Source organism: Pempheris klunzingeri, chromosome 5, assembly GCF_042242105.1.
Source record: "Pempheris klunzingeri isolate RE-2024b chromosome 5, fPemKlu1.hap1, whole genome shotgun sequence".
NCBI lineage: Eukaryota > Metazoa > Chordata > Actinopteri > Acropomatiformes > Pempheridae > Pempheris > Pempheris klunzingeri.
Window position 1 is genome coordinate 10150516 of NC_092016.1, and position 20823 is coordinate 10171338.

At 42.5% G+C, this 20823-nt stretch overlaps 1 protein-coding gene across 1 annotated transcript in view; it reads right to left on the minus strand.

Moving 5' to 3' along the window:
* The window catches only part of LOC139201783 (reelin-like), an 87156-nt gene that overhangs the window by 36553 nt on the left and 29780 nt on the right, over positions 1–20823 (minus strand). Inside the window, exons 3-4 of the mRNA XM_070831199.1 lie at positions 14850–14988; positions 4296–4366 (exon numbers count right to left, since the gene is read on the minus strand). Of these exons, the coding sequence (XP_070687300.1) occupies positions 4296–4366; positions 14850–14988 (210 nt within the window). The remainder of the gene's footprint in view (positions 1–4295; positions 4367–14849; positions 14989–20823) is intronic.

Consider the following 20823-nt stretch of genomic DNA (forward strand, 5'->3'; position numbering starts at 1 on the left):
CTCTCCCTCCCCACCCCGTAAACTGCACCCACTCTTCCAGTCTCCCTTGTTCTCCTCTCGTTTGCTCTTTTTCCCCTTCGTCTGACTCACATCCTTGACGACGTGAACTGCGTTTGAAGTTGAGTTGCCCTCGTCTAACCGGTGGTTACAATTACTGACTCACCAGGATGCAGGATGCTGTTGTTTTTTCTTTCTACGATAACTAGAAAGAAATAGTTCTACAAGTTCAGATTGCCGCCACTTCACTCCACTCAGTGAGAACCGGGCCCTTTGTGTGGGCTTCAATTGGCATCATTACAATAATCATAGGTGAGTGGAGGAGACCAGTGAAAAAGTAAGACTCAATACTATTTTCCAATTTCCGTGTTACGTTTTCTGGCTGTGCTTTCAGGTAGAATTGGAATCCAAGGTAAAGACGGGACATATTTTTCTTCACAATAGTTGGAATTAAAGAGTCTAGCCAAGTGTCTCAAAAAATGAGGGCAGGCTTAGTTAGCAGGCAACTTTGGGGTTTTGCGTTTAACTCTTCAGCAAACATCTCCTGGCTGTCAATGTGTTAGAGACGGGGGAAACACAACTCATATTCTTCCATATAGTATCACTCCTTGCTCGCTGAAGTCAGTTAAGGTAATTTCCAGAAAAATTACACAAACAATATAGCAAAAAGAGAAAAAAAATGAGCAGAAGAATACAAAAGAGGACTGGAACGAGAGAAAGGAAAAGCAGGAGAAAAGAGGGCTAGAGGACAGTCAAGATGTAAGAGGGGAATATAGACGAGGTCTCAAGGTTTCTTGCTGGTGAGCTATGAGGGATGACAGGCGACCCGGCGTTCAGCCAGGCAAGCAGGCTGGCTGGCAGACTGGGTGGGTGGCGAGGAGGTGCAAGAGTGGAGGCCACCCGTCCCTCCTCTGTTGCGTTGTGATTAGGCGTCCCTCAGGGAGCAGTGGCCTCTTTGAGTTATATGTCCCTTTAATAATCCATCTGGGGTGCAATGCACTCAGCCAGGCCCATAAAGACCTGATTTATTCCCTTGCTGGAAATGAGAGGACCTGGCGAAGCTAGGCAGAAAGCAGGGACTGCTGGCCCTGCTGTCAGGAGATAGAGCTGATGGACGGCCTGCAGCGCCATTCAACACCCACAACTACTCTACCCTTTAGCACACAGTACCCTTCCCTAGTCCACACGTACCTCTCCTCATCCACTGCCTTGGCTCTTCTCATCTGGGCTTAATAAGTCTTTTTATGGCCGCTCAGTAGGAGCGGAAATGTACTTCTGTTTCATCCTTCCGCCTGTCTGTTCGTATACTCGCAGTCATTTAAAACGGTGGCGGCAATTTGCATTTTGCCGCGTCATGCTTTAAAGCATCTCTAGGAGCCCGTCCAAACAATTTGGCAATGTGCTGATTGGTGCCACACACCACTCAGTTGTGCTGTGCATTTCATTTGGTTGCAGCAGTATTTGACAGACTCCCATTAGTTTTGTGTTCTGGGTCCACAAATAAGAACAAAATATGGGGATTTTCTGGGCTGGTTGTTGAGTAAAGTAATGGGGTGTAGATCAAAACGTACTTGAAGGGAAGTTGGGGGGATGAATTGGATGTTGAATGAAGGAATGGGGTGAAGAAGGGTGCTGGCGCAGCAGAAAGGAGCTGTGAGAGCACAGGAGAGAGCAGTGTGTCTGGGACCAGGCATTCCCCAACACTGCTAGACAGATTATTTTACACACATGTACACACAAAAGCACAAACACACACACAAAGCCAGCCTTTGCTTATGTCTCAGCAGGCTTTTAGGGGCACCGGAGTGGAAATATTCAAATAAACACCTGTCTCTGGCTTTCTGTTACTGAAAAGCAAAGTGCTGCATGTCAGACGTTCCACAGTGAGTTGAAGGCTTATACTCTCCTCTTATTTCTTTATCTTTAAATCTCTTATTTACATTAGAAATTATTTCTCCATCTCTTTATCATGCTGAGTTCAAATTCACACTCCAATGTTACCTTCTTTTTTTGAGCTCCCCAGCTAATCTGACCATTTGTTCTTAAAGTCTTCACCCTGGCTGATCACCCCTGATTGCCTTCTTATTTGAACAGCCTGCCCTCTGTTTCTCTCTCTCTCTCTCTCCATTCCTTCCTTTCTCTTTTTTTTCCCTTCCCGTCCTCCTCCGTGGATCATAACCCTGCTTTAGATAGCTTTCATTTCTCCTGCTCTTCAAAGCTTGAGTCTTAAGCATATGAACTTCTGAAGTGGCTTGAGCCGGCCCCGTATCTTTTATTCCACTTTGAATGCTAATGCCTAGATTTGAAGTAACTTTGCTCAGAGCAGACTGCACTCTCTTTGCCACTCTGCAGCTGAATTTGGGATGGTAGCCTATTTGATCCTGCCGGAAGGGAAAAGTCTGCCGGCCTCTGCCTCACCCGCTGGTAAGTCTGACTTTGCTGAGGGAACTAAGACAACAAGCATGTATTATGTATAAGTCACATAAGCAGTTTTTTGTGTTGGTTTCTGCTTTACCACACAATAATACTGTTTGTTAATTTTCAAAGAAACTCTTGAGTTTCATTTTTCTGTCAAGAGTTTTGCACATTCCAGTGCCACAATTTTCATTCTGAACAGCTCTTTTGAAGTTACAGGTCTTGGTTGGGAAAAACAAAGAGGAACTGACTATTGTGAGTTAGATTGGGGGAGTGGAGAAAAATGATGCTTGTCTCTTTATGGACTATTCACAAGAGACCAGAAATGATCAGACCCATTTCTGTTTCCTCCTTTCCCTCATCTTTCCTCTGTCTCCTTTCGCCTTCTGTTGCCTTCGGCATGTTCATTTCTCATTTGTAATTCAGATTTCCTGGCATAGTTCAGCAGCAGAAAGTAGCGTTGTGTTATTGGCCATCAAAGGATTTAGCCTACAACAAGGTCAGCCGCCCGCTCACATCTACTCCTTCCCTATTTTTCTTTTGTTAATGATGTTTAATCACCCCGCTATCTCTACCAAACACTCAAATCACCTGCATTTATGACCTTCACGTTTCTCATTATTGCTATCTCTTCATCTCACCTCTTTTTCAACACTTAGACAGAAACTGTCATCAAGCATACAAGTAATTTATAGCTCTACATCTCTCAGCTATTGCTCCTATGTATCCCTGTCACCACTGTCTCGCCTTCCTCATATCCCTCTGCACCTCTCACACATTGCTGTCCATACATTACACTTTTTAGATTACCTCATTGCTAGTTTCTCTGTCTTCTTCCATTCATAACTTGCCTCCTCCAAGGGCTTGTAAGGTCTAAATCTTTGCTTTCCAGCTTGTCTGCTGTGAGTAGTTGTGTGTTAGTGTGATACTGCAGGGCTTTGGCACTGAAAAAACTAAGTGACTGTTGTTGGCTGCAGATATTTCATTTGCAGAGGGAGAAGACTGGGGCAGTGTGTCAATGGTGGTGAGAGGATGAGCTGTCGGGCAACGAGACAGAGGAGAAGAGCCTTGTTGCTCTCTCTCTCTGACACTCTTCCAGGCCTAACCGAGGGCCCTGTGCCCCGTCTTTTCCAAGTGGCATGGAGCCACAAAGTCGAACACTCTCTTCCTGGCATGTGTTAAAATCACTGGAAGTGTCTCCAATGACCTGCTGAGGGACACACTTGTAATGAAGAGTCCTCGGAGAATCACCACGTAGGTTATTTTTTTTAAAAAAAGGACGAAGCATGTTTTAAAGCTGAATTTTTGTTGAAACAGTTAGCGAAAAACACCCCAGCAGCACTTCTCTACTTTGAGCATTAAAGTCAAATTTGATCTACAAGGAGGAGTTCTTGAGTGAGGAGGAGGCTTCTTTCCTGTAAACAAGCAATTATACACACTCAGCATGCAGAGTGGGACCGCACTGTCTGTCAATAGCTACTTAAGGCTGTCACAGAAAGTGGATGTAAGAAGTGTCGGCCATAAAGCGCAAATCTCCGGCAGAGAGAGAGAGAGGGGAAAAAAGCTGAGTTTAGCATAAGCTGAAATTAAGCTGGCAATATAGGACATCCAAATATCTCTGGCTCTGACTGCATCATTACACAGAAAGAGAGCCAGGAAGAGCTGCAATGCCACTATTCTGACAATCTGTGCGTGTGATTGACAGTAATGGGAAGTAAAAAAGGGGTACGATATGTATATATGTCAGTGCACACGTGTGCTTCAACATATATGTAAATACTCACGTATGAATATAGCTGCCTGCAAGTGCAGTATACGCACAAGTTCCTGTCATAAAGGGGGAAGAAGGGTACATGTGTGACGTCCCCGCCACTGCTACTCACCTCCTTGCTCACAGAGCTGTTGCGCCAGAGCATCCTTGAAAATGATCTGCCCTCGATGTGTTGCTGTGGCTCTGAGAGAAAGAAAGGGAGAAATCAGGTGGGAAGAAAAAGGAGAGAAAGAGCATTAACACAAACGGTGCTGAGGAGAAAGTTAACTGGTTCGTCCTTAATATATGGAGATCAATCCAGGACAGATGGCATCATTTGCCACTAAAATCCCACTAAAATTAAATGTGTTCAAGTACCCTACATAAAAGAGGACATTTCCTGTGATTCATTATATTGACTTTGAGACAGAGACAATAAGAGAAAACAAGCTCCTCTGTGGCTTAATTTGCACATTAGGTATACGTGGTAATATTTATACGAGAACGATGGAAATGACAAATAAGAGCAGCAGAGAGCTACGCAAACCACACACACGTAACCATATCACTCTTGTTTTGACAGAGAAGTCAGTAAGTGGTATGCAAAGTTGGAGATCTTGTTACTACACTAAGAACATAGTTGTCATTTTATTATTTCTTGTTTTGACAGTGATATTTCCTCATTAAAACTACTGTATTAATGACATTACAAAATGTTTGTGCTGATATGGTATAAAATGTATGGGTTATCAAATATCCTCCAGTATGATCAGATCCCTGCAGTACACTACTGCAATCTTGCATGCCAGTGTAAATCTGCGTGCTGTGTGTATGGAATGTAATATGAATTTCCTTCCGGTGGCCATGAAATGCATTATTCATCTGAAAATGGAGAGATCTTTTAAAATCTAAGAGGGTGAAATGGCTCAGAGTGCAGTGGGATCTTTTACACAGATACTGAGACATGCTTTACTGTAGCTGTAGCCATGTAGAACTTTCATCTGCAGTAGCAGCATTATATTAGTAAAGACACACACTGAAAAGCGGCTTTCGAGTACAGCACTGTCATCCTCTCCAATAGTAGTAATAACAACCACAATACTGCTACTCCTACAATACTAAAAATAATAATACTACAACAGCTGTCATAACATTTATGTAAGAACAGTGGATAAAAGTCATAGAATAAAGAGTGAGCAGAAATGTAAAAGCATATACTGTTACTCAGACACGGGGGGGAGGTGGAAAGACTTTAGAAGAAGCTGCAATTTTCAGAGAGTCCTTGAAATGAGTCACTGAAAAGAGATTGTAAAGTTTTAGTGCCCTGGAGCCCTTTGTAGCTCATTCTAGTCAGTGGCAGCAGCAAAATGGGATGTGTAGTGGCCCCAAGAAGGGAGGTTCTGTGCAAAAGGAGACAACACTACATTTTTAGATGGCCAGTAAAAGCTGTATCACTTTACACCACTCTGACAGTTCAACCTGCATTTTCGCTATATAATACACAGAAGGAAAACAATTGGAGTGGAACTGAGGTCAAAAACATAAAAAGGGTAGATATCACACTCTTGGCGTGTTTTCTCACTGACTGCTTGTAGTGCTACTGCTAGTCCAGTAGGGTAGGGTAGTTGGGCTAGTGTCTCATCTGTCTGGAAATTAAAAAAAAAAAGTAATGCTGTAAATTGCTATTAATTATGAACATCCATCGTTGCTTCACTGTGTGACGCTAAAACACACAGTGAGAAGGGACGATATGTGCCACCCACATACAGTGAGAAAGCCCCTTCAAGGGGCACTTGTGGAAATAAGAGGCCTCTTTTTCTTGGTCTCTGCCATGTAAGGACACACTTGTTTTCCTCACACTGTGTCTCAGTGCTCAGGGTATTCCCAGGATCCGGAGACATTACACAACATTTCTATTATCTGAGTCCAACCAATAAAGTGGAGCTCTGGGTAACCTCTTGATTTCAAATTCACTAGATGTCAAACTCTTCGGAGGCGATCCTGACAGAGTGTGCGTGTGTGTCTCTGAGAGACAGAGGTGCCACACCCAGTGAACATACTGGACATTACAACAGAGACTAAGAAGAGGAGGAGGACGTTATGGGGTGTACACAAAATGCCTGGGTGCCTGGGTTGGAAAGCTCCACAGCAATTTTGCAGACTTTCTCTTGTTTCATTCCTCTTTCTTCCTCTACAGCCCCATGCGTATTTTGCCCCGCACCTCCCAAACGCTACCCCAGCCGGGCCCACCGTGCAGACGGGACTTGATCGGTGCCAATGCATTTACTCGATCATCTCAGCTCATGAATAATGAATAGACTCCTCATTAATTAGTAAAGAGCTCTTGTGCCCATGCAGAGCTAGGGAGAAAACATACTTAATTACACTCATATTTCAGAATTGGGTGAAAACTAATTTGAGTTTGGTATTTATGAATAAAAGATGGCGCGTAACGAACAGCGGGTGGGGATGTAGGAACAAGGCCCTTAAATATTTACTAAACACAGTCTCAGTTCAAGTTCACTAAACAGATTCTGTTAAGTGCCAGGGAGCTCTATTTAAGAGCACATTTGACCTCGCACACATCTTTTACACACAACAAACACACACACACACACACACATCTGTGACAGTAACCCTTAGCAAGCCAGAAAAGCCAGAGAGAGCAGAAAACTGCCATGCAAAGCAGACAGTATGCTGAATAATTCTTTTAGAGGAAAAATTACTCAGCATACTGTCAGCTTTACTTGGATAAAGGTATGTAACTGCAGAAGAATGTAAAAATACTCCACAGTAAAAGTCCTGCATTCAAAGTGCGAAAGTGTTGCTGGTGAATAAGCGTGTGAATAACATTTTAATGTTTTTATTTTATATACTGCTGGGCTGTTTCATCTATGAAAATGCATCACATTTCATAACTGATACTTTTGGTTGGTAAAATCTTAATCTGTCCGTAGTGGTCATGTAGTCATGTTCAAGGAATAATATCCGTGTCTGAAATACAGTGAAAGTATAAAGTAAAATATAACTTGAATACTCAAGTGACTCAAAACATGTGCTTAAGTGCAGTACTTAAGTTAATGCACTTAGTTACACTATACCACTTCTGACAACAATGTGAAAGCTGGAAAGTATTTTTGAGGGAAGGTTTTTAAAAATAAAATTATGCAAAAGTGCTTTTAACTGCACTTGTCTGTTCCCTCCAACACAATGGCATCTACTAAACAGTGACAGAAGAAATCTGGTCAGTAGGAGATAGTGCCTTTCCTTCGAAAGTGGGTGTATGCTCAAGTGGTATGACTATGTGTGACTTAATAACATATATGTCATTAAAACAGTAGCCAGGAGAGGGCATTTAGTCTGAGCCGGAGAGTGTGTGATCAGCGCAGCGCGACGCCAGCGTCTGTCCTGCCGTCACACTCCAGCGGCTCCACAGCGTGTCTCTCATTACAGCCTCCACTCTGGGAGCCACACATACACACACTCCGCGAACAGCGCTGATACACACAAAACATTTATTGAACGTCTAAATGTTAATTTGACTTTCTTTGGGGGAAAAAAAAAAAGCAATTAAGGACCTAAACGTGTTGGTGGGTCTTTTTTCTTCTCTCTCCCCCTCTCTGACTCAAACGAGGGATCATTCATCTTGCGAAAATAAGTGTCATCCTCTACCCTCTCATTAGTCTAGAGGAGCAAATTTGAGAAATGGGAAAGAGAGAGGGATTGAGAAAGATGAAGAAAAAGAGGAGGATTGAGAGTGAGATATGGATAAATGGAGGGGGAAGGGAGATGAGGGGGGTTGGGATGTGGTCAGAGGAAACAGAGATGGGGGTTAGATGGCCTTGTCTTTCAAAGTCCACAATCTGCTGTCAAATAGCGAGGCATGCGAGCAAAGGCAGAGGTCCACACACAAACACACACACACACACACTCTCAAAGCCACATTTGAGCTTTAACATGTATGCAGATGGACAGGCTGTCACTCAAAGAGCTCCCAAAAGGGCCTGGAGTGGGTAATTACCAAGCATGTCTTCCATGTTAGATTACATGTTGCTGTCGGCCATAAGTATCCCCCAGGAGCCAGCTTGACAGCTTCCCGCTAACCGTACACATGCACGCTCTCTCTCACACACACATATACACACACACACACACAGCGGCTGATTTACCCTTAAGTCATATACATGCAGTTAAATATAGCTGATATCTTTAAGACAGGAATATGTGCCGAATACTAACCACACAAACAAACTTTTGTAACAGTTTTTACACCAGGCCAGTGAAATAACGATTTCCCTCCACACAAACTATTACATTTGAGGGCGGGGAACACACATGTTGCCTCGCTCTTCTTCCCTCGTTAGACAACACTTCCATCCCGTTCTTCACAAATCCCAATTAAAAGCTCATTTTCTCTCCCTGCTCACTAGGCCTGTTGGTAATCATGATTAATATGAGGAGCTTCAGTGTGGCGCAGTTCTGGTCGCCAGCACTGATTTGGTGCATTTGGACCTAGCCCTTAACATAATACACCCTAATTGGTTGATTTATCTTCCATGTTGAGGACCAGCTGTGGTTATGGCACCACAATCAGGGACAAGAGTGTGGAGAGGCAGGAAGATGTAGAAGTGAAGACAGGACAATGAGAGAGGCAGACTAAGAGCGAAAACAAGAATCCACAGCTTCGTTTACATCCGGCAAATCACTGAGAAAGAGGTTTGATGTAATGTAAAGTAGGGTTTCATGATTTCAACCCAGCCTTCATATTTTCCTACCTGCCCAGGCCTGAAAAGGTGTGACTTGCTCTGTGGAATCACATTACCACCCTACCACCACCACCCCCTGCTACTCCCTCTGCCCCTAAATTAATTAATTGAAAAAGGCTCTTGGAGAACATGCAAATTTAATGAAGCTCCACTGAGGAGGGATTTGGGAGTTGTTTGGCAAATTACCTCCTTGTTAGCACAGGGTCATTCAGAGTTACGGCTCAAAATACAGCCAGAAGAAGTGCAGTTACTGCTCAGTATACAGGAAAAGAGCAATTGACCTTGACTACTGTTAGTAAGTAATAATTGGGGTGATTAGGAAAACAACAGCAGTTAGGAACAAATATGGGAGGCAGAGAAACACAGAGCTGAGTCTAAAAAGCCCTGTCTGTTGTTGATTTAGTCTTGAAAAAATAAATATCGAAGAAAATCAGCCTTTTGAAAACCTTTGTCTCCCTTCCCCGTTTTCTCAGTGAGGGTCAGACTGGGACAAGAGGCGGAGACAGAGAAGAATCTACCGTATTGACTGAGAGTCAACAACAGAAAGATGAATGCCCACAACAAGTCATGTCTGGAATTTATCTTGTCAGTCAGCATCGCGCATATTTGCAGGAACACATATCACAGAATGTGAACCAATCATTTCTCAAAAAATACGCCTGGAATGGACCCCATTTCCCCTGAGGATGGTTCACTTTGCTGCATTTAAAATTACGTTTTTACCCTTTTTTTCCTATCTCCATGCTCTATTTCATCTAGAATAGATAAGAAGGTCAGCGTCCCAGCGGGTGGGATGGTGACCTCCTCATGAGAGTGCGTGATGTCGGCGCAGCGCAGACGTGATGTTGACAGTTTGTGGCAATATTGATCAGAACATTGATGTGTAATATTCATGTGTCTGTGTGTAGATGCGTGCGCATGTGTGTCTCTGTGTAGACATGTGTATGTATATAATTGTAGGGGTCACAGACCGTCCCTTGGGAAATAAGGCAGTATCATGAATGCAGAGACCTTCAGTGTAAACAGCAACAGGAGTCAGGGTTGTGAGCTGTTGCGGTGCACAGGAATGGGTTTGCCTCTAAAAGTTGATGATTTACTGTTAAATTCAGAAAAACTGGCACATTTTAAAAGTTTAAGAAAGGTTAAACGCATGAATATGAGAGATATAAGAGGTGCTGTCTTTTATGTGATTGCGTGATATATGAAAATTGGAATTATATGGCTGGATTGTGTCAGATTTGCAGCTTTGGCTGGTTTGTGAAGAAAAAAAAGTGGATCAGATTTATGTGCTCTGTCGCGCTTCACATTTCTGCCCCATATTTTTATATCTACAATGCCAAAATGCGATTACCTTGAACCAATCATTCATGTTCCCTGGCCCAATGTCTACAGTGACTGTTTTACGCAGCCACAGGCTAGTATGTAGCTTTAATGAAGAGGGGGAGCTCTTTAACCTGTGATTTTATGTTAAAAACAGACTGAAAAATTTACTTGAATAATAGGAAATCAATTGAGAAGGCTAAAACCAGGAAAAATTAGGTCCTGGGTGAGATAGGTAATCTGTCAGCCTGTCTGAACTCTGACCTTTGACCTCTGATTAATATAACAAGCTGTCTATCATTCTGTCTGTCAGAATGACCAGAGTGGATGAGCTTAAGGACACATTATTGTCATAAAATGAAAAGGTCAACCCAAATAAGAATTAATCACTTCAGTCTGTGATTGTATTGCTGTTTCCCAAAAAAGACAAAGGTGTCTTTTGCGAGCGTATAAAGATTCATGTTTTTTGAATAATCTCTCATAAGCGTGGTCTGAATTTTATCGGCACTTCTAAAAGCAGCAGATTATTCACTGTAAAATGATGGTTACATGCCACAGCAATTGTTATTAAGGGCTGAAGGTAGTCAGCCACGTACTATGCTATACCATAGTGTGTGTTTCACAAACTTTAAGTTCACACAGACCCGTCTACTTTGAACAGATGTAGATGGCAGTATGAACAACACAATAGCATCAGGCATAATTACAGCACATGAACCATTGCTTTTCAATTACAGCTAACAAGACAAGAGAGCATTTGAGCGCCCACCTGCCCTTCATCATTCTATTTCTATTTCTCTTTTGTTAATAAGTCCTACAAGTGGCTTCAGTCACTCTAAAGCTCCACAAAGGAACCAAAGGTAGCATAGATGTAGAAAAGTCCACATGTTCATATAAAAATACACACACACAGAATACCATGACATAAAGGATCAAAGTGCCATTAGATCCACTGACATCTGTCTCCTCAAGGGAACACTTTGGGAAGGGGGCTCACATGCAGTAATTAAAGTAATCTCCAACCAGGCAGCTGTCTGACACCCACAGGGAGACAGTATAAAACACTGAAGCTCAAAAACACATTTCACACACACACACACACTCATACACAAGGACATGTTCATGCAGGGCTTCATGTGTGCATATGGCACCCAGATACGACCATATAGCACCCATGCACAAGCAATGGTTATGCAGAATGCTACGGTTCTTTGAAAATGTTTCAAGTACAGGTAGCTGTAGTTACATAAACCTCACACACACACACACATACACACGGACAGGCTGTCACTCAAAGAGCTCCCAAAAGGGCCTGGACCTGACCCTTACCATAATCTTAACCATCACCAAAAAAATATTTGGACACTTTTAAATACTCTTTATCAATAACAACAACATAATTCAGAAAACGTTGTTCTCCCAGTGGGATCCATCCAAATGGCCCCACGAAACACTGTGGGCCCCATACTGTGGGTGTTCTCCCAGTTCTCTGGTGTGTAGATGTAATGTAATACAAGGACACACACACACACACACACACACTGCACTGACACAACAGTGCATCTTTGCATTCACCAGAGGAAGCTTTTAACCATTCTCGCCTCTACTAAGTGCAGCAAAGCATTCAGTACATTATGTGGTGGTGTGGACTGTCATGTCTGAGCAATAAGAATAAAAAATGGGACACAACTGAGTATTATGCAATTGTTAAAGCATTAAAGCATGAGTTGGTTTGCATTTTGTGTCTAAGAAAAAGTTTGCTCCTAGCCTGCACTATAGGTTTTTGGTTTTTTTTAAATAGAAAATCTAAAAACAATTGGCAATTAAAATGTTCTATTCTGGACCCAACAAATGCTGATTGACATGTTTGCTTGATAAATGACTAAAATCAATATCATCAATTCATTTCAAAACTGCTACTAGTTTATATTTATGGATGTCTGTGTATGTGTTCTCACTGCTCCTCCTTTACCTCCTCTCTTCTCTTCCCTTCCTCCAAGGCCTTCCCTTCTTTTTAGGTGGCAATTTACAGCCACCTAGAAAATGAGTTCTTCTGGATGCTCACATCGCTGCACTCTATCACACTCCCGCTAGTGATCTGTTACCAGGAACACTCCCACAATATTGCCCATAAAACTGCTCACAGGCCTCATATTAATGCAATGGCAGACCAGCTCCAGCCCTCTGAAGGACATAGGATGTCTGTGCTTTTAATTTAAACACTCATGGACACTGCCTGTGGAAAATAGCCCTGTATCAATCAGGGCAAAAGTGCTATGGGCAAGGGCAGGACATTGCATTATTTACATTTTGCGTAGTCAAGACAAATGTCATTTCTCTTACACCAACAGTTTTATTACCTTGTTTCACTTTTAAAGTGATTGGAAGACTTGCTATGAAACTGCACTCCTTGGATGTGTTAATTTATAAAAACCAACACTCAAGGAAAATATGACCAAGAACAAAAATGTCAGTCGTCTGATAGCATCTCGACCTCAAGTGTAATAATACTGACAAGTCAGGAAAAAGAAAACGAGGCTGGAAACATTTAGATGGCACTGAAGGTGGCCCTGGATATGGTCACAGGGGCCTCGCGTGTTGAATTTCTCCCAGAGTCATGTCAGTGAACTCCTAGAAGGCAGATCTGAAGATGAGGATATACTGGTGGAGATGGGGGCTGTGAACTGGAACAGGGTGCAGTAAGACTGTGTGTGTGTGTGTGTGTGTGTGTGTGTGTGTGTGTGTGTGTGTGTGTGTGTGTGTGTGTGTGTGTGTGTGTGTGTGTGTGTGTGTGTGTGTGTGTGTGTGTGTGTGTGTGTGTGTGTGTGTGTGTGTGTAAGGAGCAGTCTCCAGCCAGCTGGAGTGTGACTGGCTGACTTTGATAAGGTCAGCCGCAGGGGCCCCTATTGTCATACAGTCGTGGCCCCCTGCCAGCCCCACTGTCATCAGCACTGGCACACTGCTGCTCTGTGGTTTACACTCAAACGCAAACACACAGCGCACGCACGGACATGCACAAAAACTGAGGAAACACACAATCCTCGTAAGCTGACACACGCTCAACAGTAAATGTGCTTGCTGGCAGACAAAAACACCAGTAAATCTGTTTGGCTCCGTGGATATTGTCTAAATGGCAGCTCCACTTCAGCAAATTCCCCAGCTGAATCCTTTTCTGTCAGTCTGTCCATAAAAGTCTCTGTCTGATAGTCTATCGTGTCCCTCCAGGAATTCATTGAGGGATTTTTGTGAGTACTGCCAAAATGTTTAATTTAGTTGTGGCTTTTATGAAACACTGATGTGCAATTTGCAATGTCTTTCAAGTTTGGATGAGAGAGAAAGAGGATGACTGGTAATAAAAAAGAAAAAAAAGACATGGATTAGTTTGCAATTTGATTTGACTATCCAAGCATTTAAATCATATGACAATAATGATGTTTTCATTTTTAGATTTCATTATGAAAACACGCTTGGCTGTTCTTGCTGCGGTAGTGTGAGAATGACTGTAGTTTGTAAGTACTTCAATGTTTTTCTAAAAGATCTTCATAATGTGACTTTGCATGGGGCAGAGTTACTGGTGTCCTCGCTTTTACTCAGCGCTTCTCCAGCAACAGCTGCTAATTGCATTTTGACTGATTATCAGCATGAAGCTGTAAATCATGAGCCAAGAGAACTGCAGGGAAAGAGAGTTAGAGGATGTTTCCAACAGATAGAGATGGAGACAATGATGAAGAGCAAGGCCAGAGAGAAGAGGGGAGAATAAAAATGAGAATAAGGAAAGGCCGAGGCTGTTCTCAGATGTATAAAGCTAGATATTTTTCAGACCGGGATCAATCAAACAGCATGTAAGGTTATGGGTAATGCAGTGAAAAACATACATGCACATGTACACAAACAGACAGACAGATAGAGTTAAGTTAAGTTAAATGACCTGAGCAGTCTCCCTGAGCAACTGGTTACTGCTCCACACTTTGTTGCAAGTCCCTAAAAGCCATTTGGACTGGTGATGGTGGATAACTGGTCCTTATTAATAGCCTGCTACAGAAGAGGGTGTGTGTGTGTGTGTGTCTACATCACACCCATCCTCGGGGAATGGGTGGATTTGTTCAACCACTTCCCCTACCATGGGCCAAGCCCACTGAATAAGAGGATGGGAATATTTCCGTTAATTCTCAGCAGGGTAAACACACACATACACGCACACATGCACATTCACACCTGCCATTGCACAGGCCATGTCAAACAAGGTATTAAGGATATAACCACGCACACACACCATCCCTGTCCGCAGTTTAACCTCTTTCCAGTCATTATGCATGCTTTCTCTGACAGGAAGGCCTTTTAACATCCTTTCCGTGGCTCTGACAGAGAAAACACCGCCTATGATGTCAGCTGGTAAGCCTCATTCAGGCTTGCTGGGTCAATAACCAGCCACACAATATTATCGGATGTTGCTGTTACAGTTTACGACCTCCATGTCTGGGTTAGACTCGTGGCAGCTGTAAAAGTCCTGGTCTGCAACGCATCATAACTACTCATCTGCAATTTCTCAGTCTTCTCTTAGCCACTCTCTTTCACATACATGCATCTCTCACATGACTTACAGGAAGTTGACGCAGCCGGTTCCAGGCGGTGGGGCGATCCAGACAAAGCTGAAGCTGGAGGAGGGCTGGTGGCTCACGTGGGAGGCAACAACACTGCAGACAAACTGGGTTCCACCAAACTGCCGCTCTGGCATCACACCTGGAGGAGAGAGGAGAAGAGAATAAGAGAGGGAACAAAAAGGATCATTTGAGTCTTTTTGATGTTTTCCCTGACTTCCAGGTAGCAGCTGGCTTCCATTTATTTCACAACTGTCAAAGACATAAACCTGTGTGTGTTATTGTATGTTATATTTGTAAAAGTTACATTATCACTGTGCGGTGGGCCCATTTATAAGTGATTTTTATAGTCTGCCTGCGGTGTGCCTCCTGGACAACACTGCCTTCATAAACTGCATCGTCAGAAAACCACTAACAGTAAAACATAATTAGTACATCATAGATGTGGTGTAAAGGATTTTATTTAATTTATGGTATTTTTAATTAACGACACTGCATTTTGGTATCTAACCCTCACTAGTTTCCAAACAGCAGACTTTAAAAATTACTTCACAGTCAAGCACATTACTGCCCACATTGTTACTTTCAGGAAAACAAAAAATAATGATGTCCACCGTGATCAATTATCAACAGTAAGTCAGGCAAGTCTGTTCAGGTCGATTTGATAGAAATCAAAAGCATAACTATTGGAAAATAAATAAGTGCTAGTCTGTCTAAGAGGATTTGCTGCAACGCCAAACCAATCAACTTGTTTGCAAGTAAAGTGATGGAACAATATTTGGAGACACCGAGTGCAATAAAAGGGTAATATGCAGTATGTTATAATGTATATCTGCACAGAATCCTGAAAATGCTGAATGCATTCAGTGACTGGTCATTTAATTCAACAACGATGAATACAATACAACACAACAAGAGAGAGAAAGATGGATCTATGTGATATAGGGGACTACTGATAATGAAAATAAGGGAGAGCATTGACATCTACCAACATCTCAAGTTTTGGACACACATCTCCACCTTATCACATGCTCCTATGTGTCCGTTTGCATTTTATTTCTTTCTCTCGTTTGACCTCGTGCCATTTAGCTGTTACTTTTTCCTGCCTCACACTCATTTCTGATTCCACCTTTGCTCTTTTTTCTTCTCTACTTCTCTCCTTTCATCATTTATTTTTTTCTAGACCCTCTCCCTCTTCTGTCCCTCCCTGTGAGCTGACACTACATAATGCTGATCTTATTAATGACAGTCCGTGTCCGGCTATGATTGCACCGATGGAATGACATCATGTCACACAATCTTTCCTTCATATCACAGAGGGCAAGGGCAGGACGCCGCCAGACTAATCAATCACTGCTCAGACGTATGGAACAGTTTAATAATTTATTGTAACTAAACGGCTTTGTGGCGTGGGTGAAGAGGCGTCCGAACTGTGCAGCAACTATCACACGTAGAGCTGAAAGTGAGCATTTCCCACACATATAATCTGGGCATTTGTCATAACGTTGAGTCCACATAGTGTGGTCCAGTGCACACGGAGGAAGCACATTCAGCCAGTTTAAAAATGTATGTGATGTCCCATCTGTGTATGTAGATGTGCTCTGAGCTGCAGTGCCCTGGTGGCTCGCCTCTGCTCTTCATAACCTGCAGACACAATCCTCTCCTCTCCTCTCCTCAATCATAACTCAACTCACTGAAAACATAATCAGCAATGATTAATAACATCTGAGCTTTAATATCCCCTGAATCAATGTGCAAATCAATATGCAAAGATTGTGTGTGTGTCTGTGTGTGTGGTTCAAAACTAATTATTTACAGAGAAATAATTCCGCCCATTTCTGACAGTAATAAATTTGACCTCACAGATTGCATCCATAAATACACACAATGTCAACAGCACCATAAATGTTTCTGTTTGACTTTGCCAGCTGTATGTGTGTGTGTGTGTGTGTTCGTTTGCATCACTGAGCAAAATTTATGTTGATGTGTGTGTGAGTGCCATGGCACAAACAAACCTTTATCATTGCTGTCGGATGAAAAACTAAGAAAAACAAGCTTGTTTTTAAATTGAGTATCGTGCATTTATTTGTTTGCCCTGTGGGGTTTGCAAAGGTTTTCCTCCACCCAGGACGTGAACATTTTCTCATCATGGAGAAAAACAGCAAATTTCGAACTGGAGTTCAAACTGAATAATCATCAAAGCTACATGATTTAGGAGATTTCACATGACAACAACATATTGTGTCATTATGTGTGAGAGTGAGCAGTGTGTGGGCCTAGTGTGTCGGATTTACGAGGTGTCGAGCAACGCAGCCTTCTATACATTGCTAAGGAGCTGCTGGTGTGTAATAACAGACTGAGATGTAATCACCCACTAATAGTACTGCTGTTCTCTAATCACCTCAGCTACAACCTCTCTGGCGTAATGGCCACGATTTATTCTTAAGCAAACACATACACACTCAGACAGGAAAATGCACATAAACATTACTGTCTAGGTTTATTGCAGTGTTGTTTTCCTGGGCAAGATCTCCTCAGCAGCACCCTATCTTTACTGCCGACATAGAGAACTGCAGACATTGTGTCGCTTTTCTTTTGTAGCACTCAAGGAAGCATGCATTGACATACCCACACATCTTTCTCTCTATTTAACCTCCTCTGACACAAAAAGAGTGCCATTTCCAGAACCATTTCCTTGCTGTTATGTGCCGCACATTTACCGCCACAACCAAGACAGTCAAAACAACAGTTTTGGCATTAATTGTCCAATTTTGTGGCAGGAGAAGAGAAGGAGAAACGCTGTGAATTTTTCTCACCACATTGCCGTGCTGCAATTTGAGAATCCCTGCAGATGTGCATAATACAAGCTTAGCCCTTGTGGCAATGGAAAGACTATCTGGTAAGCTGCAAAAGCAAACAGGAAGAGAGAAGTGTGGTGATGATGAGCAGCAGACTGAGCAGAGGAGATAGCAGATGGAGAAAGTAAACGGGCTGTGGCCAGTGCGGACAGAAACAATGAATTACTCACTCATTCAAAGGAAAATTCTTATTTACAGTGCTGTCACTCATCACTGAGTAAAAGAAAAAGGTGGGAAGGGCACCAACAACAACTTTAGTGTTCGACAAAATGCTTTCTCATTTACAGTGATGACAAACTCTTGTAATACAACCCCAGTTCATTTACCACGGGCTTCTGTAACTTCAGCTTGAATAGGAACATGAACTAATATTGCATGGAGTAAAAGCAAACAAAGAATTCAATATTTGAAACAAAACTGGAGCATAACATTGTGAGAAAACTAGGAAAATGAAGAAAAAAGCAGACAGAGAGAGAGGTAGAGGTAGAGAGAGGGAGAAACTATGGGTATGGCTAAAGAATAGCAGAGAGCGGTGAGAGTAGGGTGAAGATGAAAAGGCAGACTGATGCACTCCAGGACACAGCAGCGCTGGGACCCGACACTGCTCACAGAATTTCTATTCCCACTTGAAAAATACACTCAGGCGAAAAAATGCAAATAACGAAAGTAGTCCCTTTCATGTCCGGGTATGGAGAGAGAGAGAGTGAGAGAGTGAGAGAGAGAGAGAGAGAGAGAGAGAGAGAGAGAGAGAGAGAGAGAGAGAGAGAGAGAGAGAGAGAGAGAGAGAGAGAGAGAGAGAGAGGGAGGGAGAGAAAATCACTATTATTCAATGAGATCCAAATCCCAAATGTTCCAGTTAAAGCAACAAGCTGTAGTGAACCTGGACAGAAAAAAAGCTCTGACATTCCTGTTTCAGAGAAATAGGAAGACAGGCTCTTTTGTCACTGGGAAATGAAAAAATATAACAAAGCTTTTCCTCTGTCCTCAGACGCCGGGGTCGAACTAACTGCACATCAGTTAATTAATTTACTCTACACTCAGTTAACCTCTAAGTTCTTTTTTCCAACATCTCTGGGACCTAACACATGTGATAGATGTTAACTTTGCATAATGTGCTTATTTTCTTTGCTGTCAATGTTTGTGCCTCATTCATCTCCTCTTTTGTCCTGATTCGTGCAAATTCTCTTACTTTAGTTCGAGTATCTGATGCAGTATTGTTGACGTATTTATCAAAACCCAAAGTTATTGGGGTGATTGAGAGAATGAATTTGCCTATACACTGTGGGGGTTTAACTTCTTTACAGGAAATGAAAGAAACATTTACTTTTTACGCTTCATTATCTGTGATTTTTTTGTTCTCCGTGTATGGGCTCAATCGGCCCCATGCAGAAGTCATCTAATGAGCTGGCAATGACAGCAACTTGTAGCTGCAGTACAAATGCCACCGGTGATGCATTCATGCTGCATGTTAGATAAGTATCAGCAGAGGCCACTTCTAATTCAATAAGCAGCCACAGGGGGATATTGGAGGACTGTTGCAACCACACATCCACAGTTAAATGCACACATGCAAATACATGCACGCTCGCGCTCACACATGCAAACACATGCAGTTCTTTCACATGCAGATCGGGTACTTATGAGCTGTCGGCGGTGATTAATGGCAAGGGAAGATGACCTGCTAACTCCCACGGTATGACTGGGCAGAGCACGTTTCATAAATATAAACCCCCCCCACGCACACACACACACACGCATGCACAAATGCCGCTACATGTCCACACACAAACTCACAATGATAAACAGAAACATAGGAAATGGGTGTGTCAGGATTTTAAGGGTCATGTGTTGGTTGTAGGACTGTCACCCGAACATCAATCTCTGCTGGTAATCATGGTGCGTCTTTTAAGCCCCCCGTGAAAAGGAAGTGGGAAGTTCCTTCTTATGTATTCATATTCAGTCAGACCATGTCTGCAGTAACAAAGACTTCTCCACAGTTTCCCCTTCCGTCTGGTCTTGCTTCTTTTAAATATGTAAACACTTCAAATCACATCTGTCTGCGTCCTCTTTATAATTTCTCTGTTTGGATACAGCATTTTTATCTGTCTTTATATCTCACTTTGCAAAGCTAATGAGCTTTCCACAGCCAAGCTCAAAACAAGTCAAATAGATGGAGGGAGAATTATCCCCGATGGAGCAGATGGGCAATCGGTGGCTCAGCCTGGCAGCGACTTCACACTGTAGGACCAGCAGGAGCCGGTCTAACTGGCATTAGAACTGATAGTTAGGCTTCGTGGCAGAGCTGCGAGGATACAAGAGGCACCATTCAAATTGATGTGCACATTTAGCGGAATCATTCAGAGTTTATACACACCATTTGACATCTGGTCACTACCAGATAGCTGCTGGATGTTGCAATCATCCCACAACTGTCCTTCAGCAATGTCTGGGTTTGAGAGCAGCAGAAAACTGCTAGTTTGAGCGATTGGTCTATATTTCATTCGACTGTATCCATTCCTTATAAATGGTTTCTAAGACGGTTTCAAGACATTTTCCTGCCCCATTTCTGATTGACATGAAGGCAGTGGGAAAATTACTTCACTTCTGAAGGCAAGATGAATTCGGGGTTTGGTTGCTTTGTTTCTCTCAGCACTAAATCCAGTAAAATGGTCCAACTTTGTATTCACTGGAGCAACTGCTGAATTCTTTATTGATCAAGCACACATAAGCATGTATGCACTTTCATGAGCATGTATGCCTGCACATACAAAAGCAAGCACAAACAGAATATTAAAATCGTTGTGTATGCAGAGCAATTTGCTCAGAGCGTTAATGAAAGCCCATTGAATAGTGTAATGTGCTATACGGAGATTAGGTTGTTTGATTTTTGTTTTAGGGATTTATATTTCTAACTACTCGCTACATACTTTTTGATTAAATACGGAAAAGTTGGTCTCCTTTAAAAAGCACAGATTAATGTTTATGATGCACATCCTTTGTCCTCCAGGCCTGCTGAGTATGTGCACACTCAAACAGATAATAGCCTTATAAGCAATGATCATTATCCCACTTGCCCAGACTTAGAAATTCAATGTATACCACCCCAGATAATTTGGAGA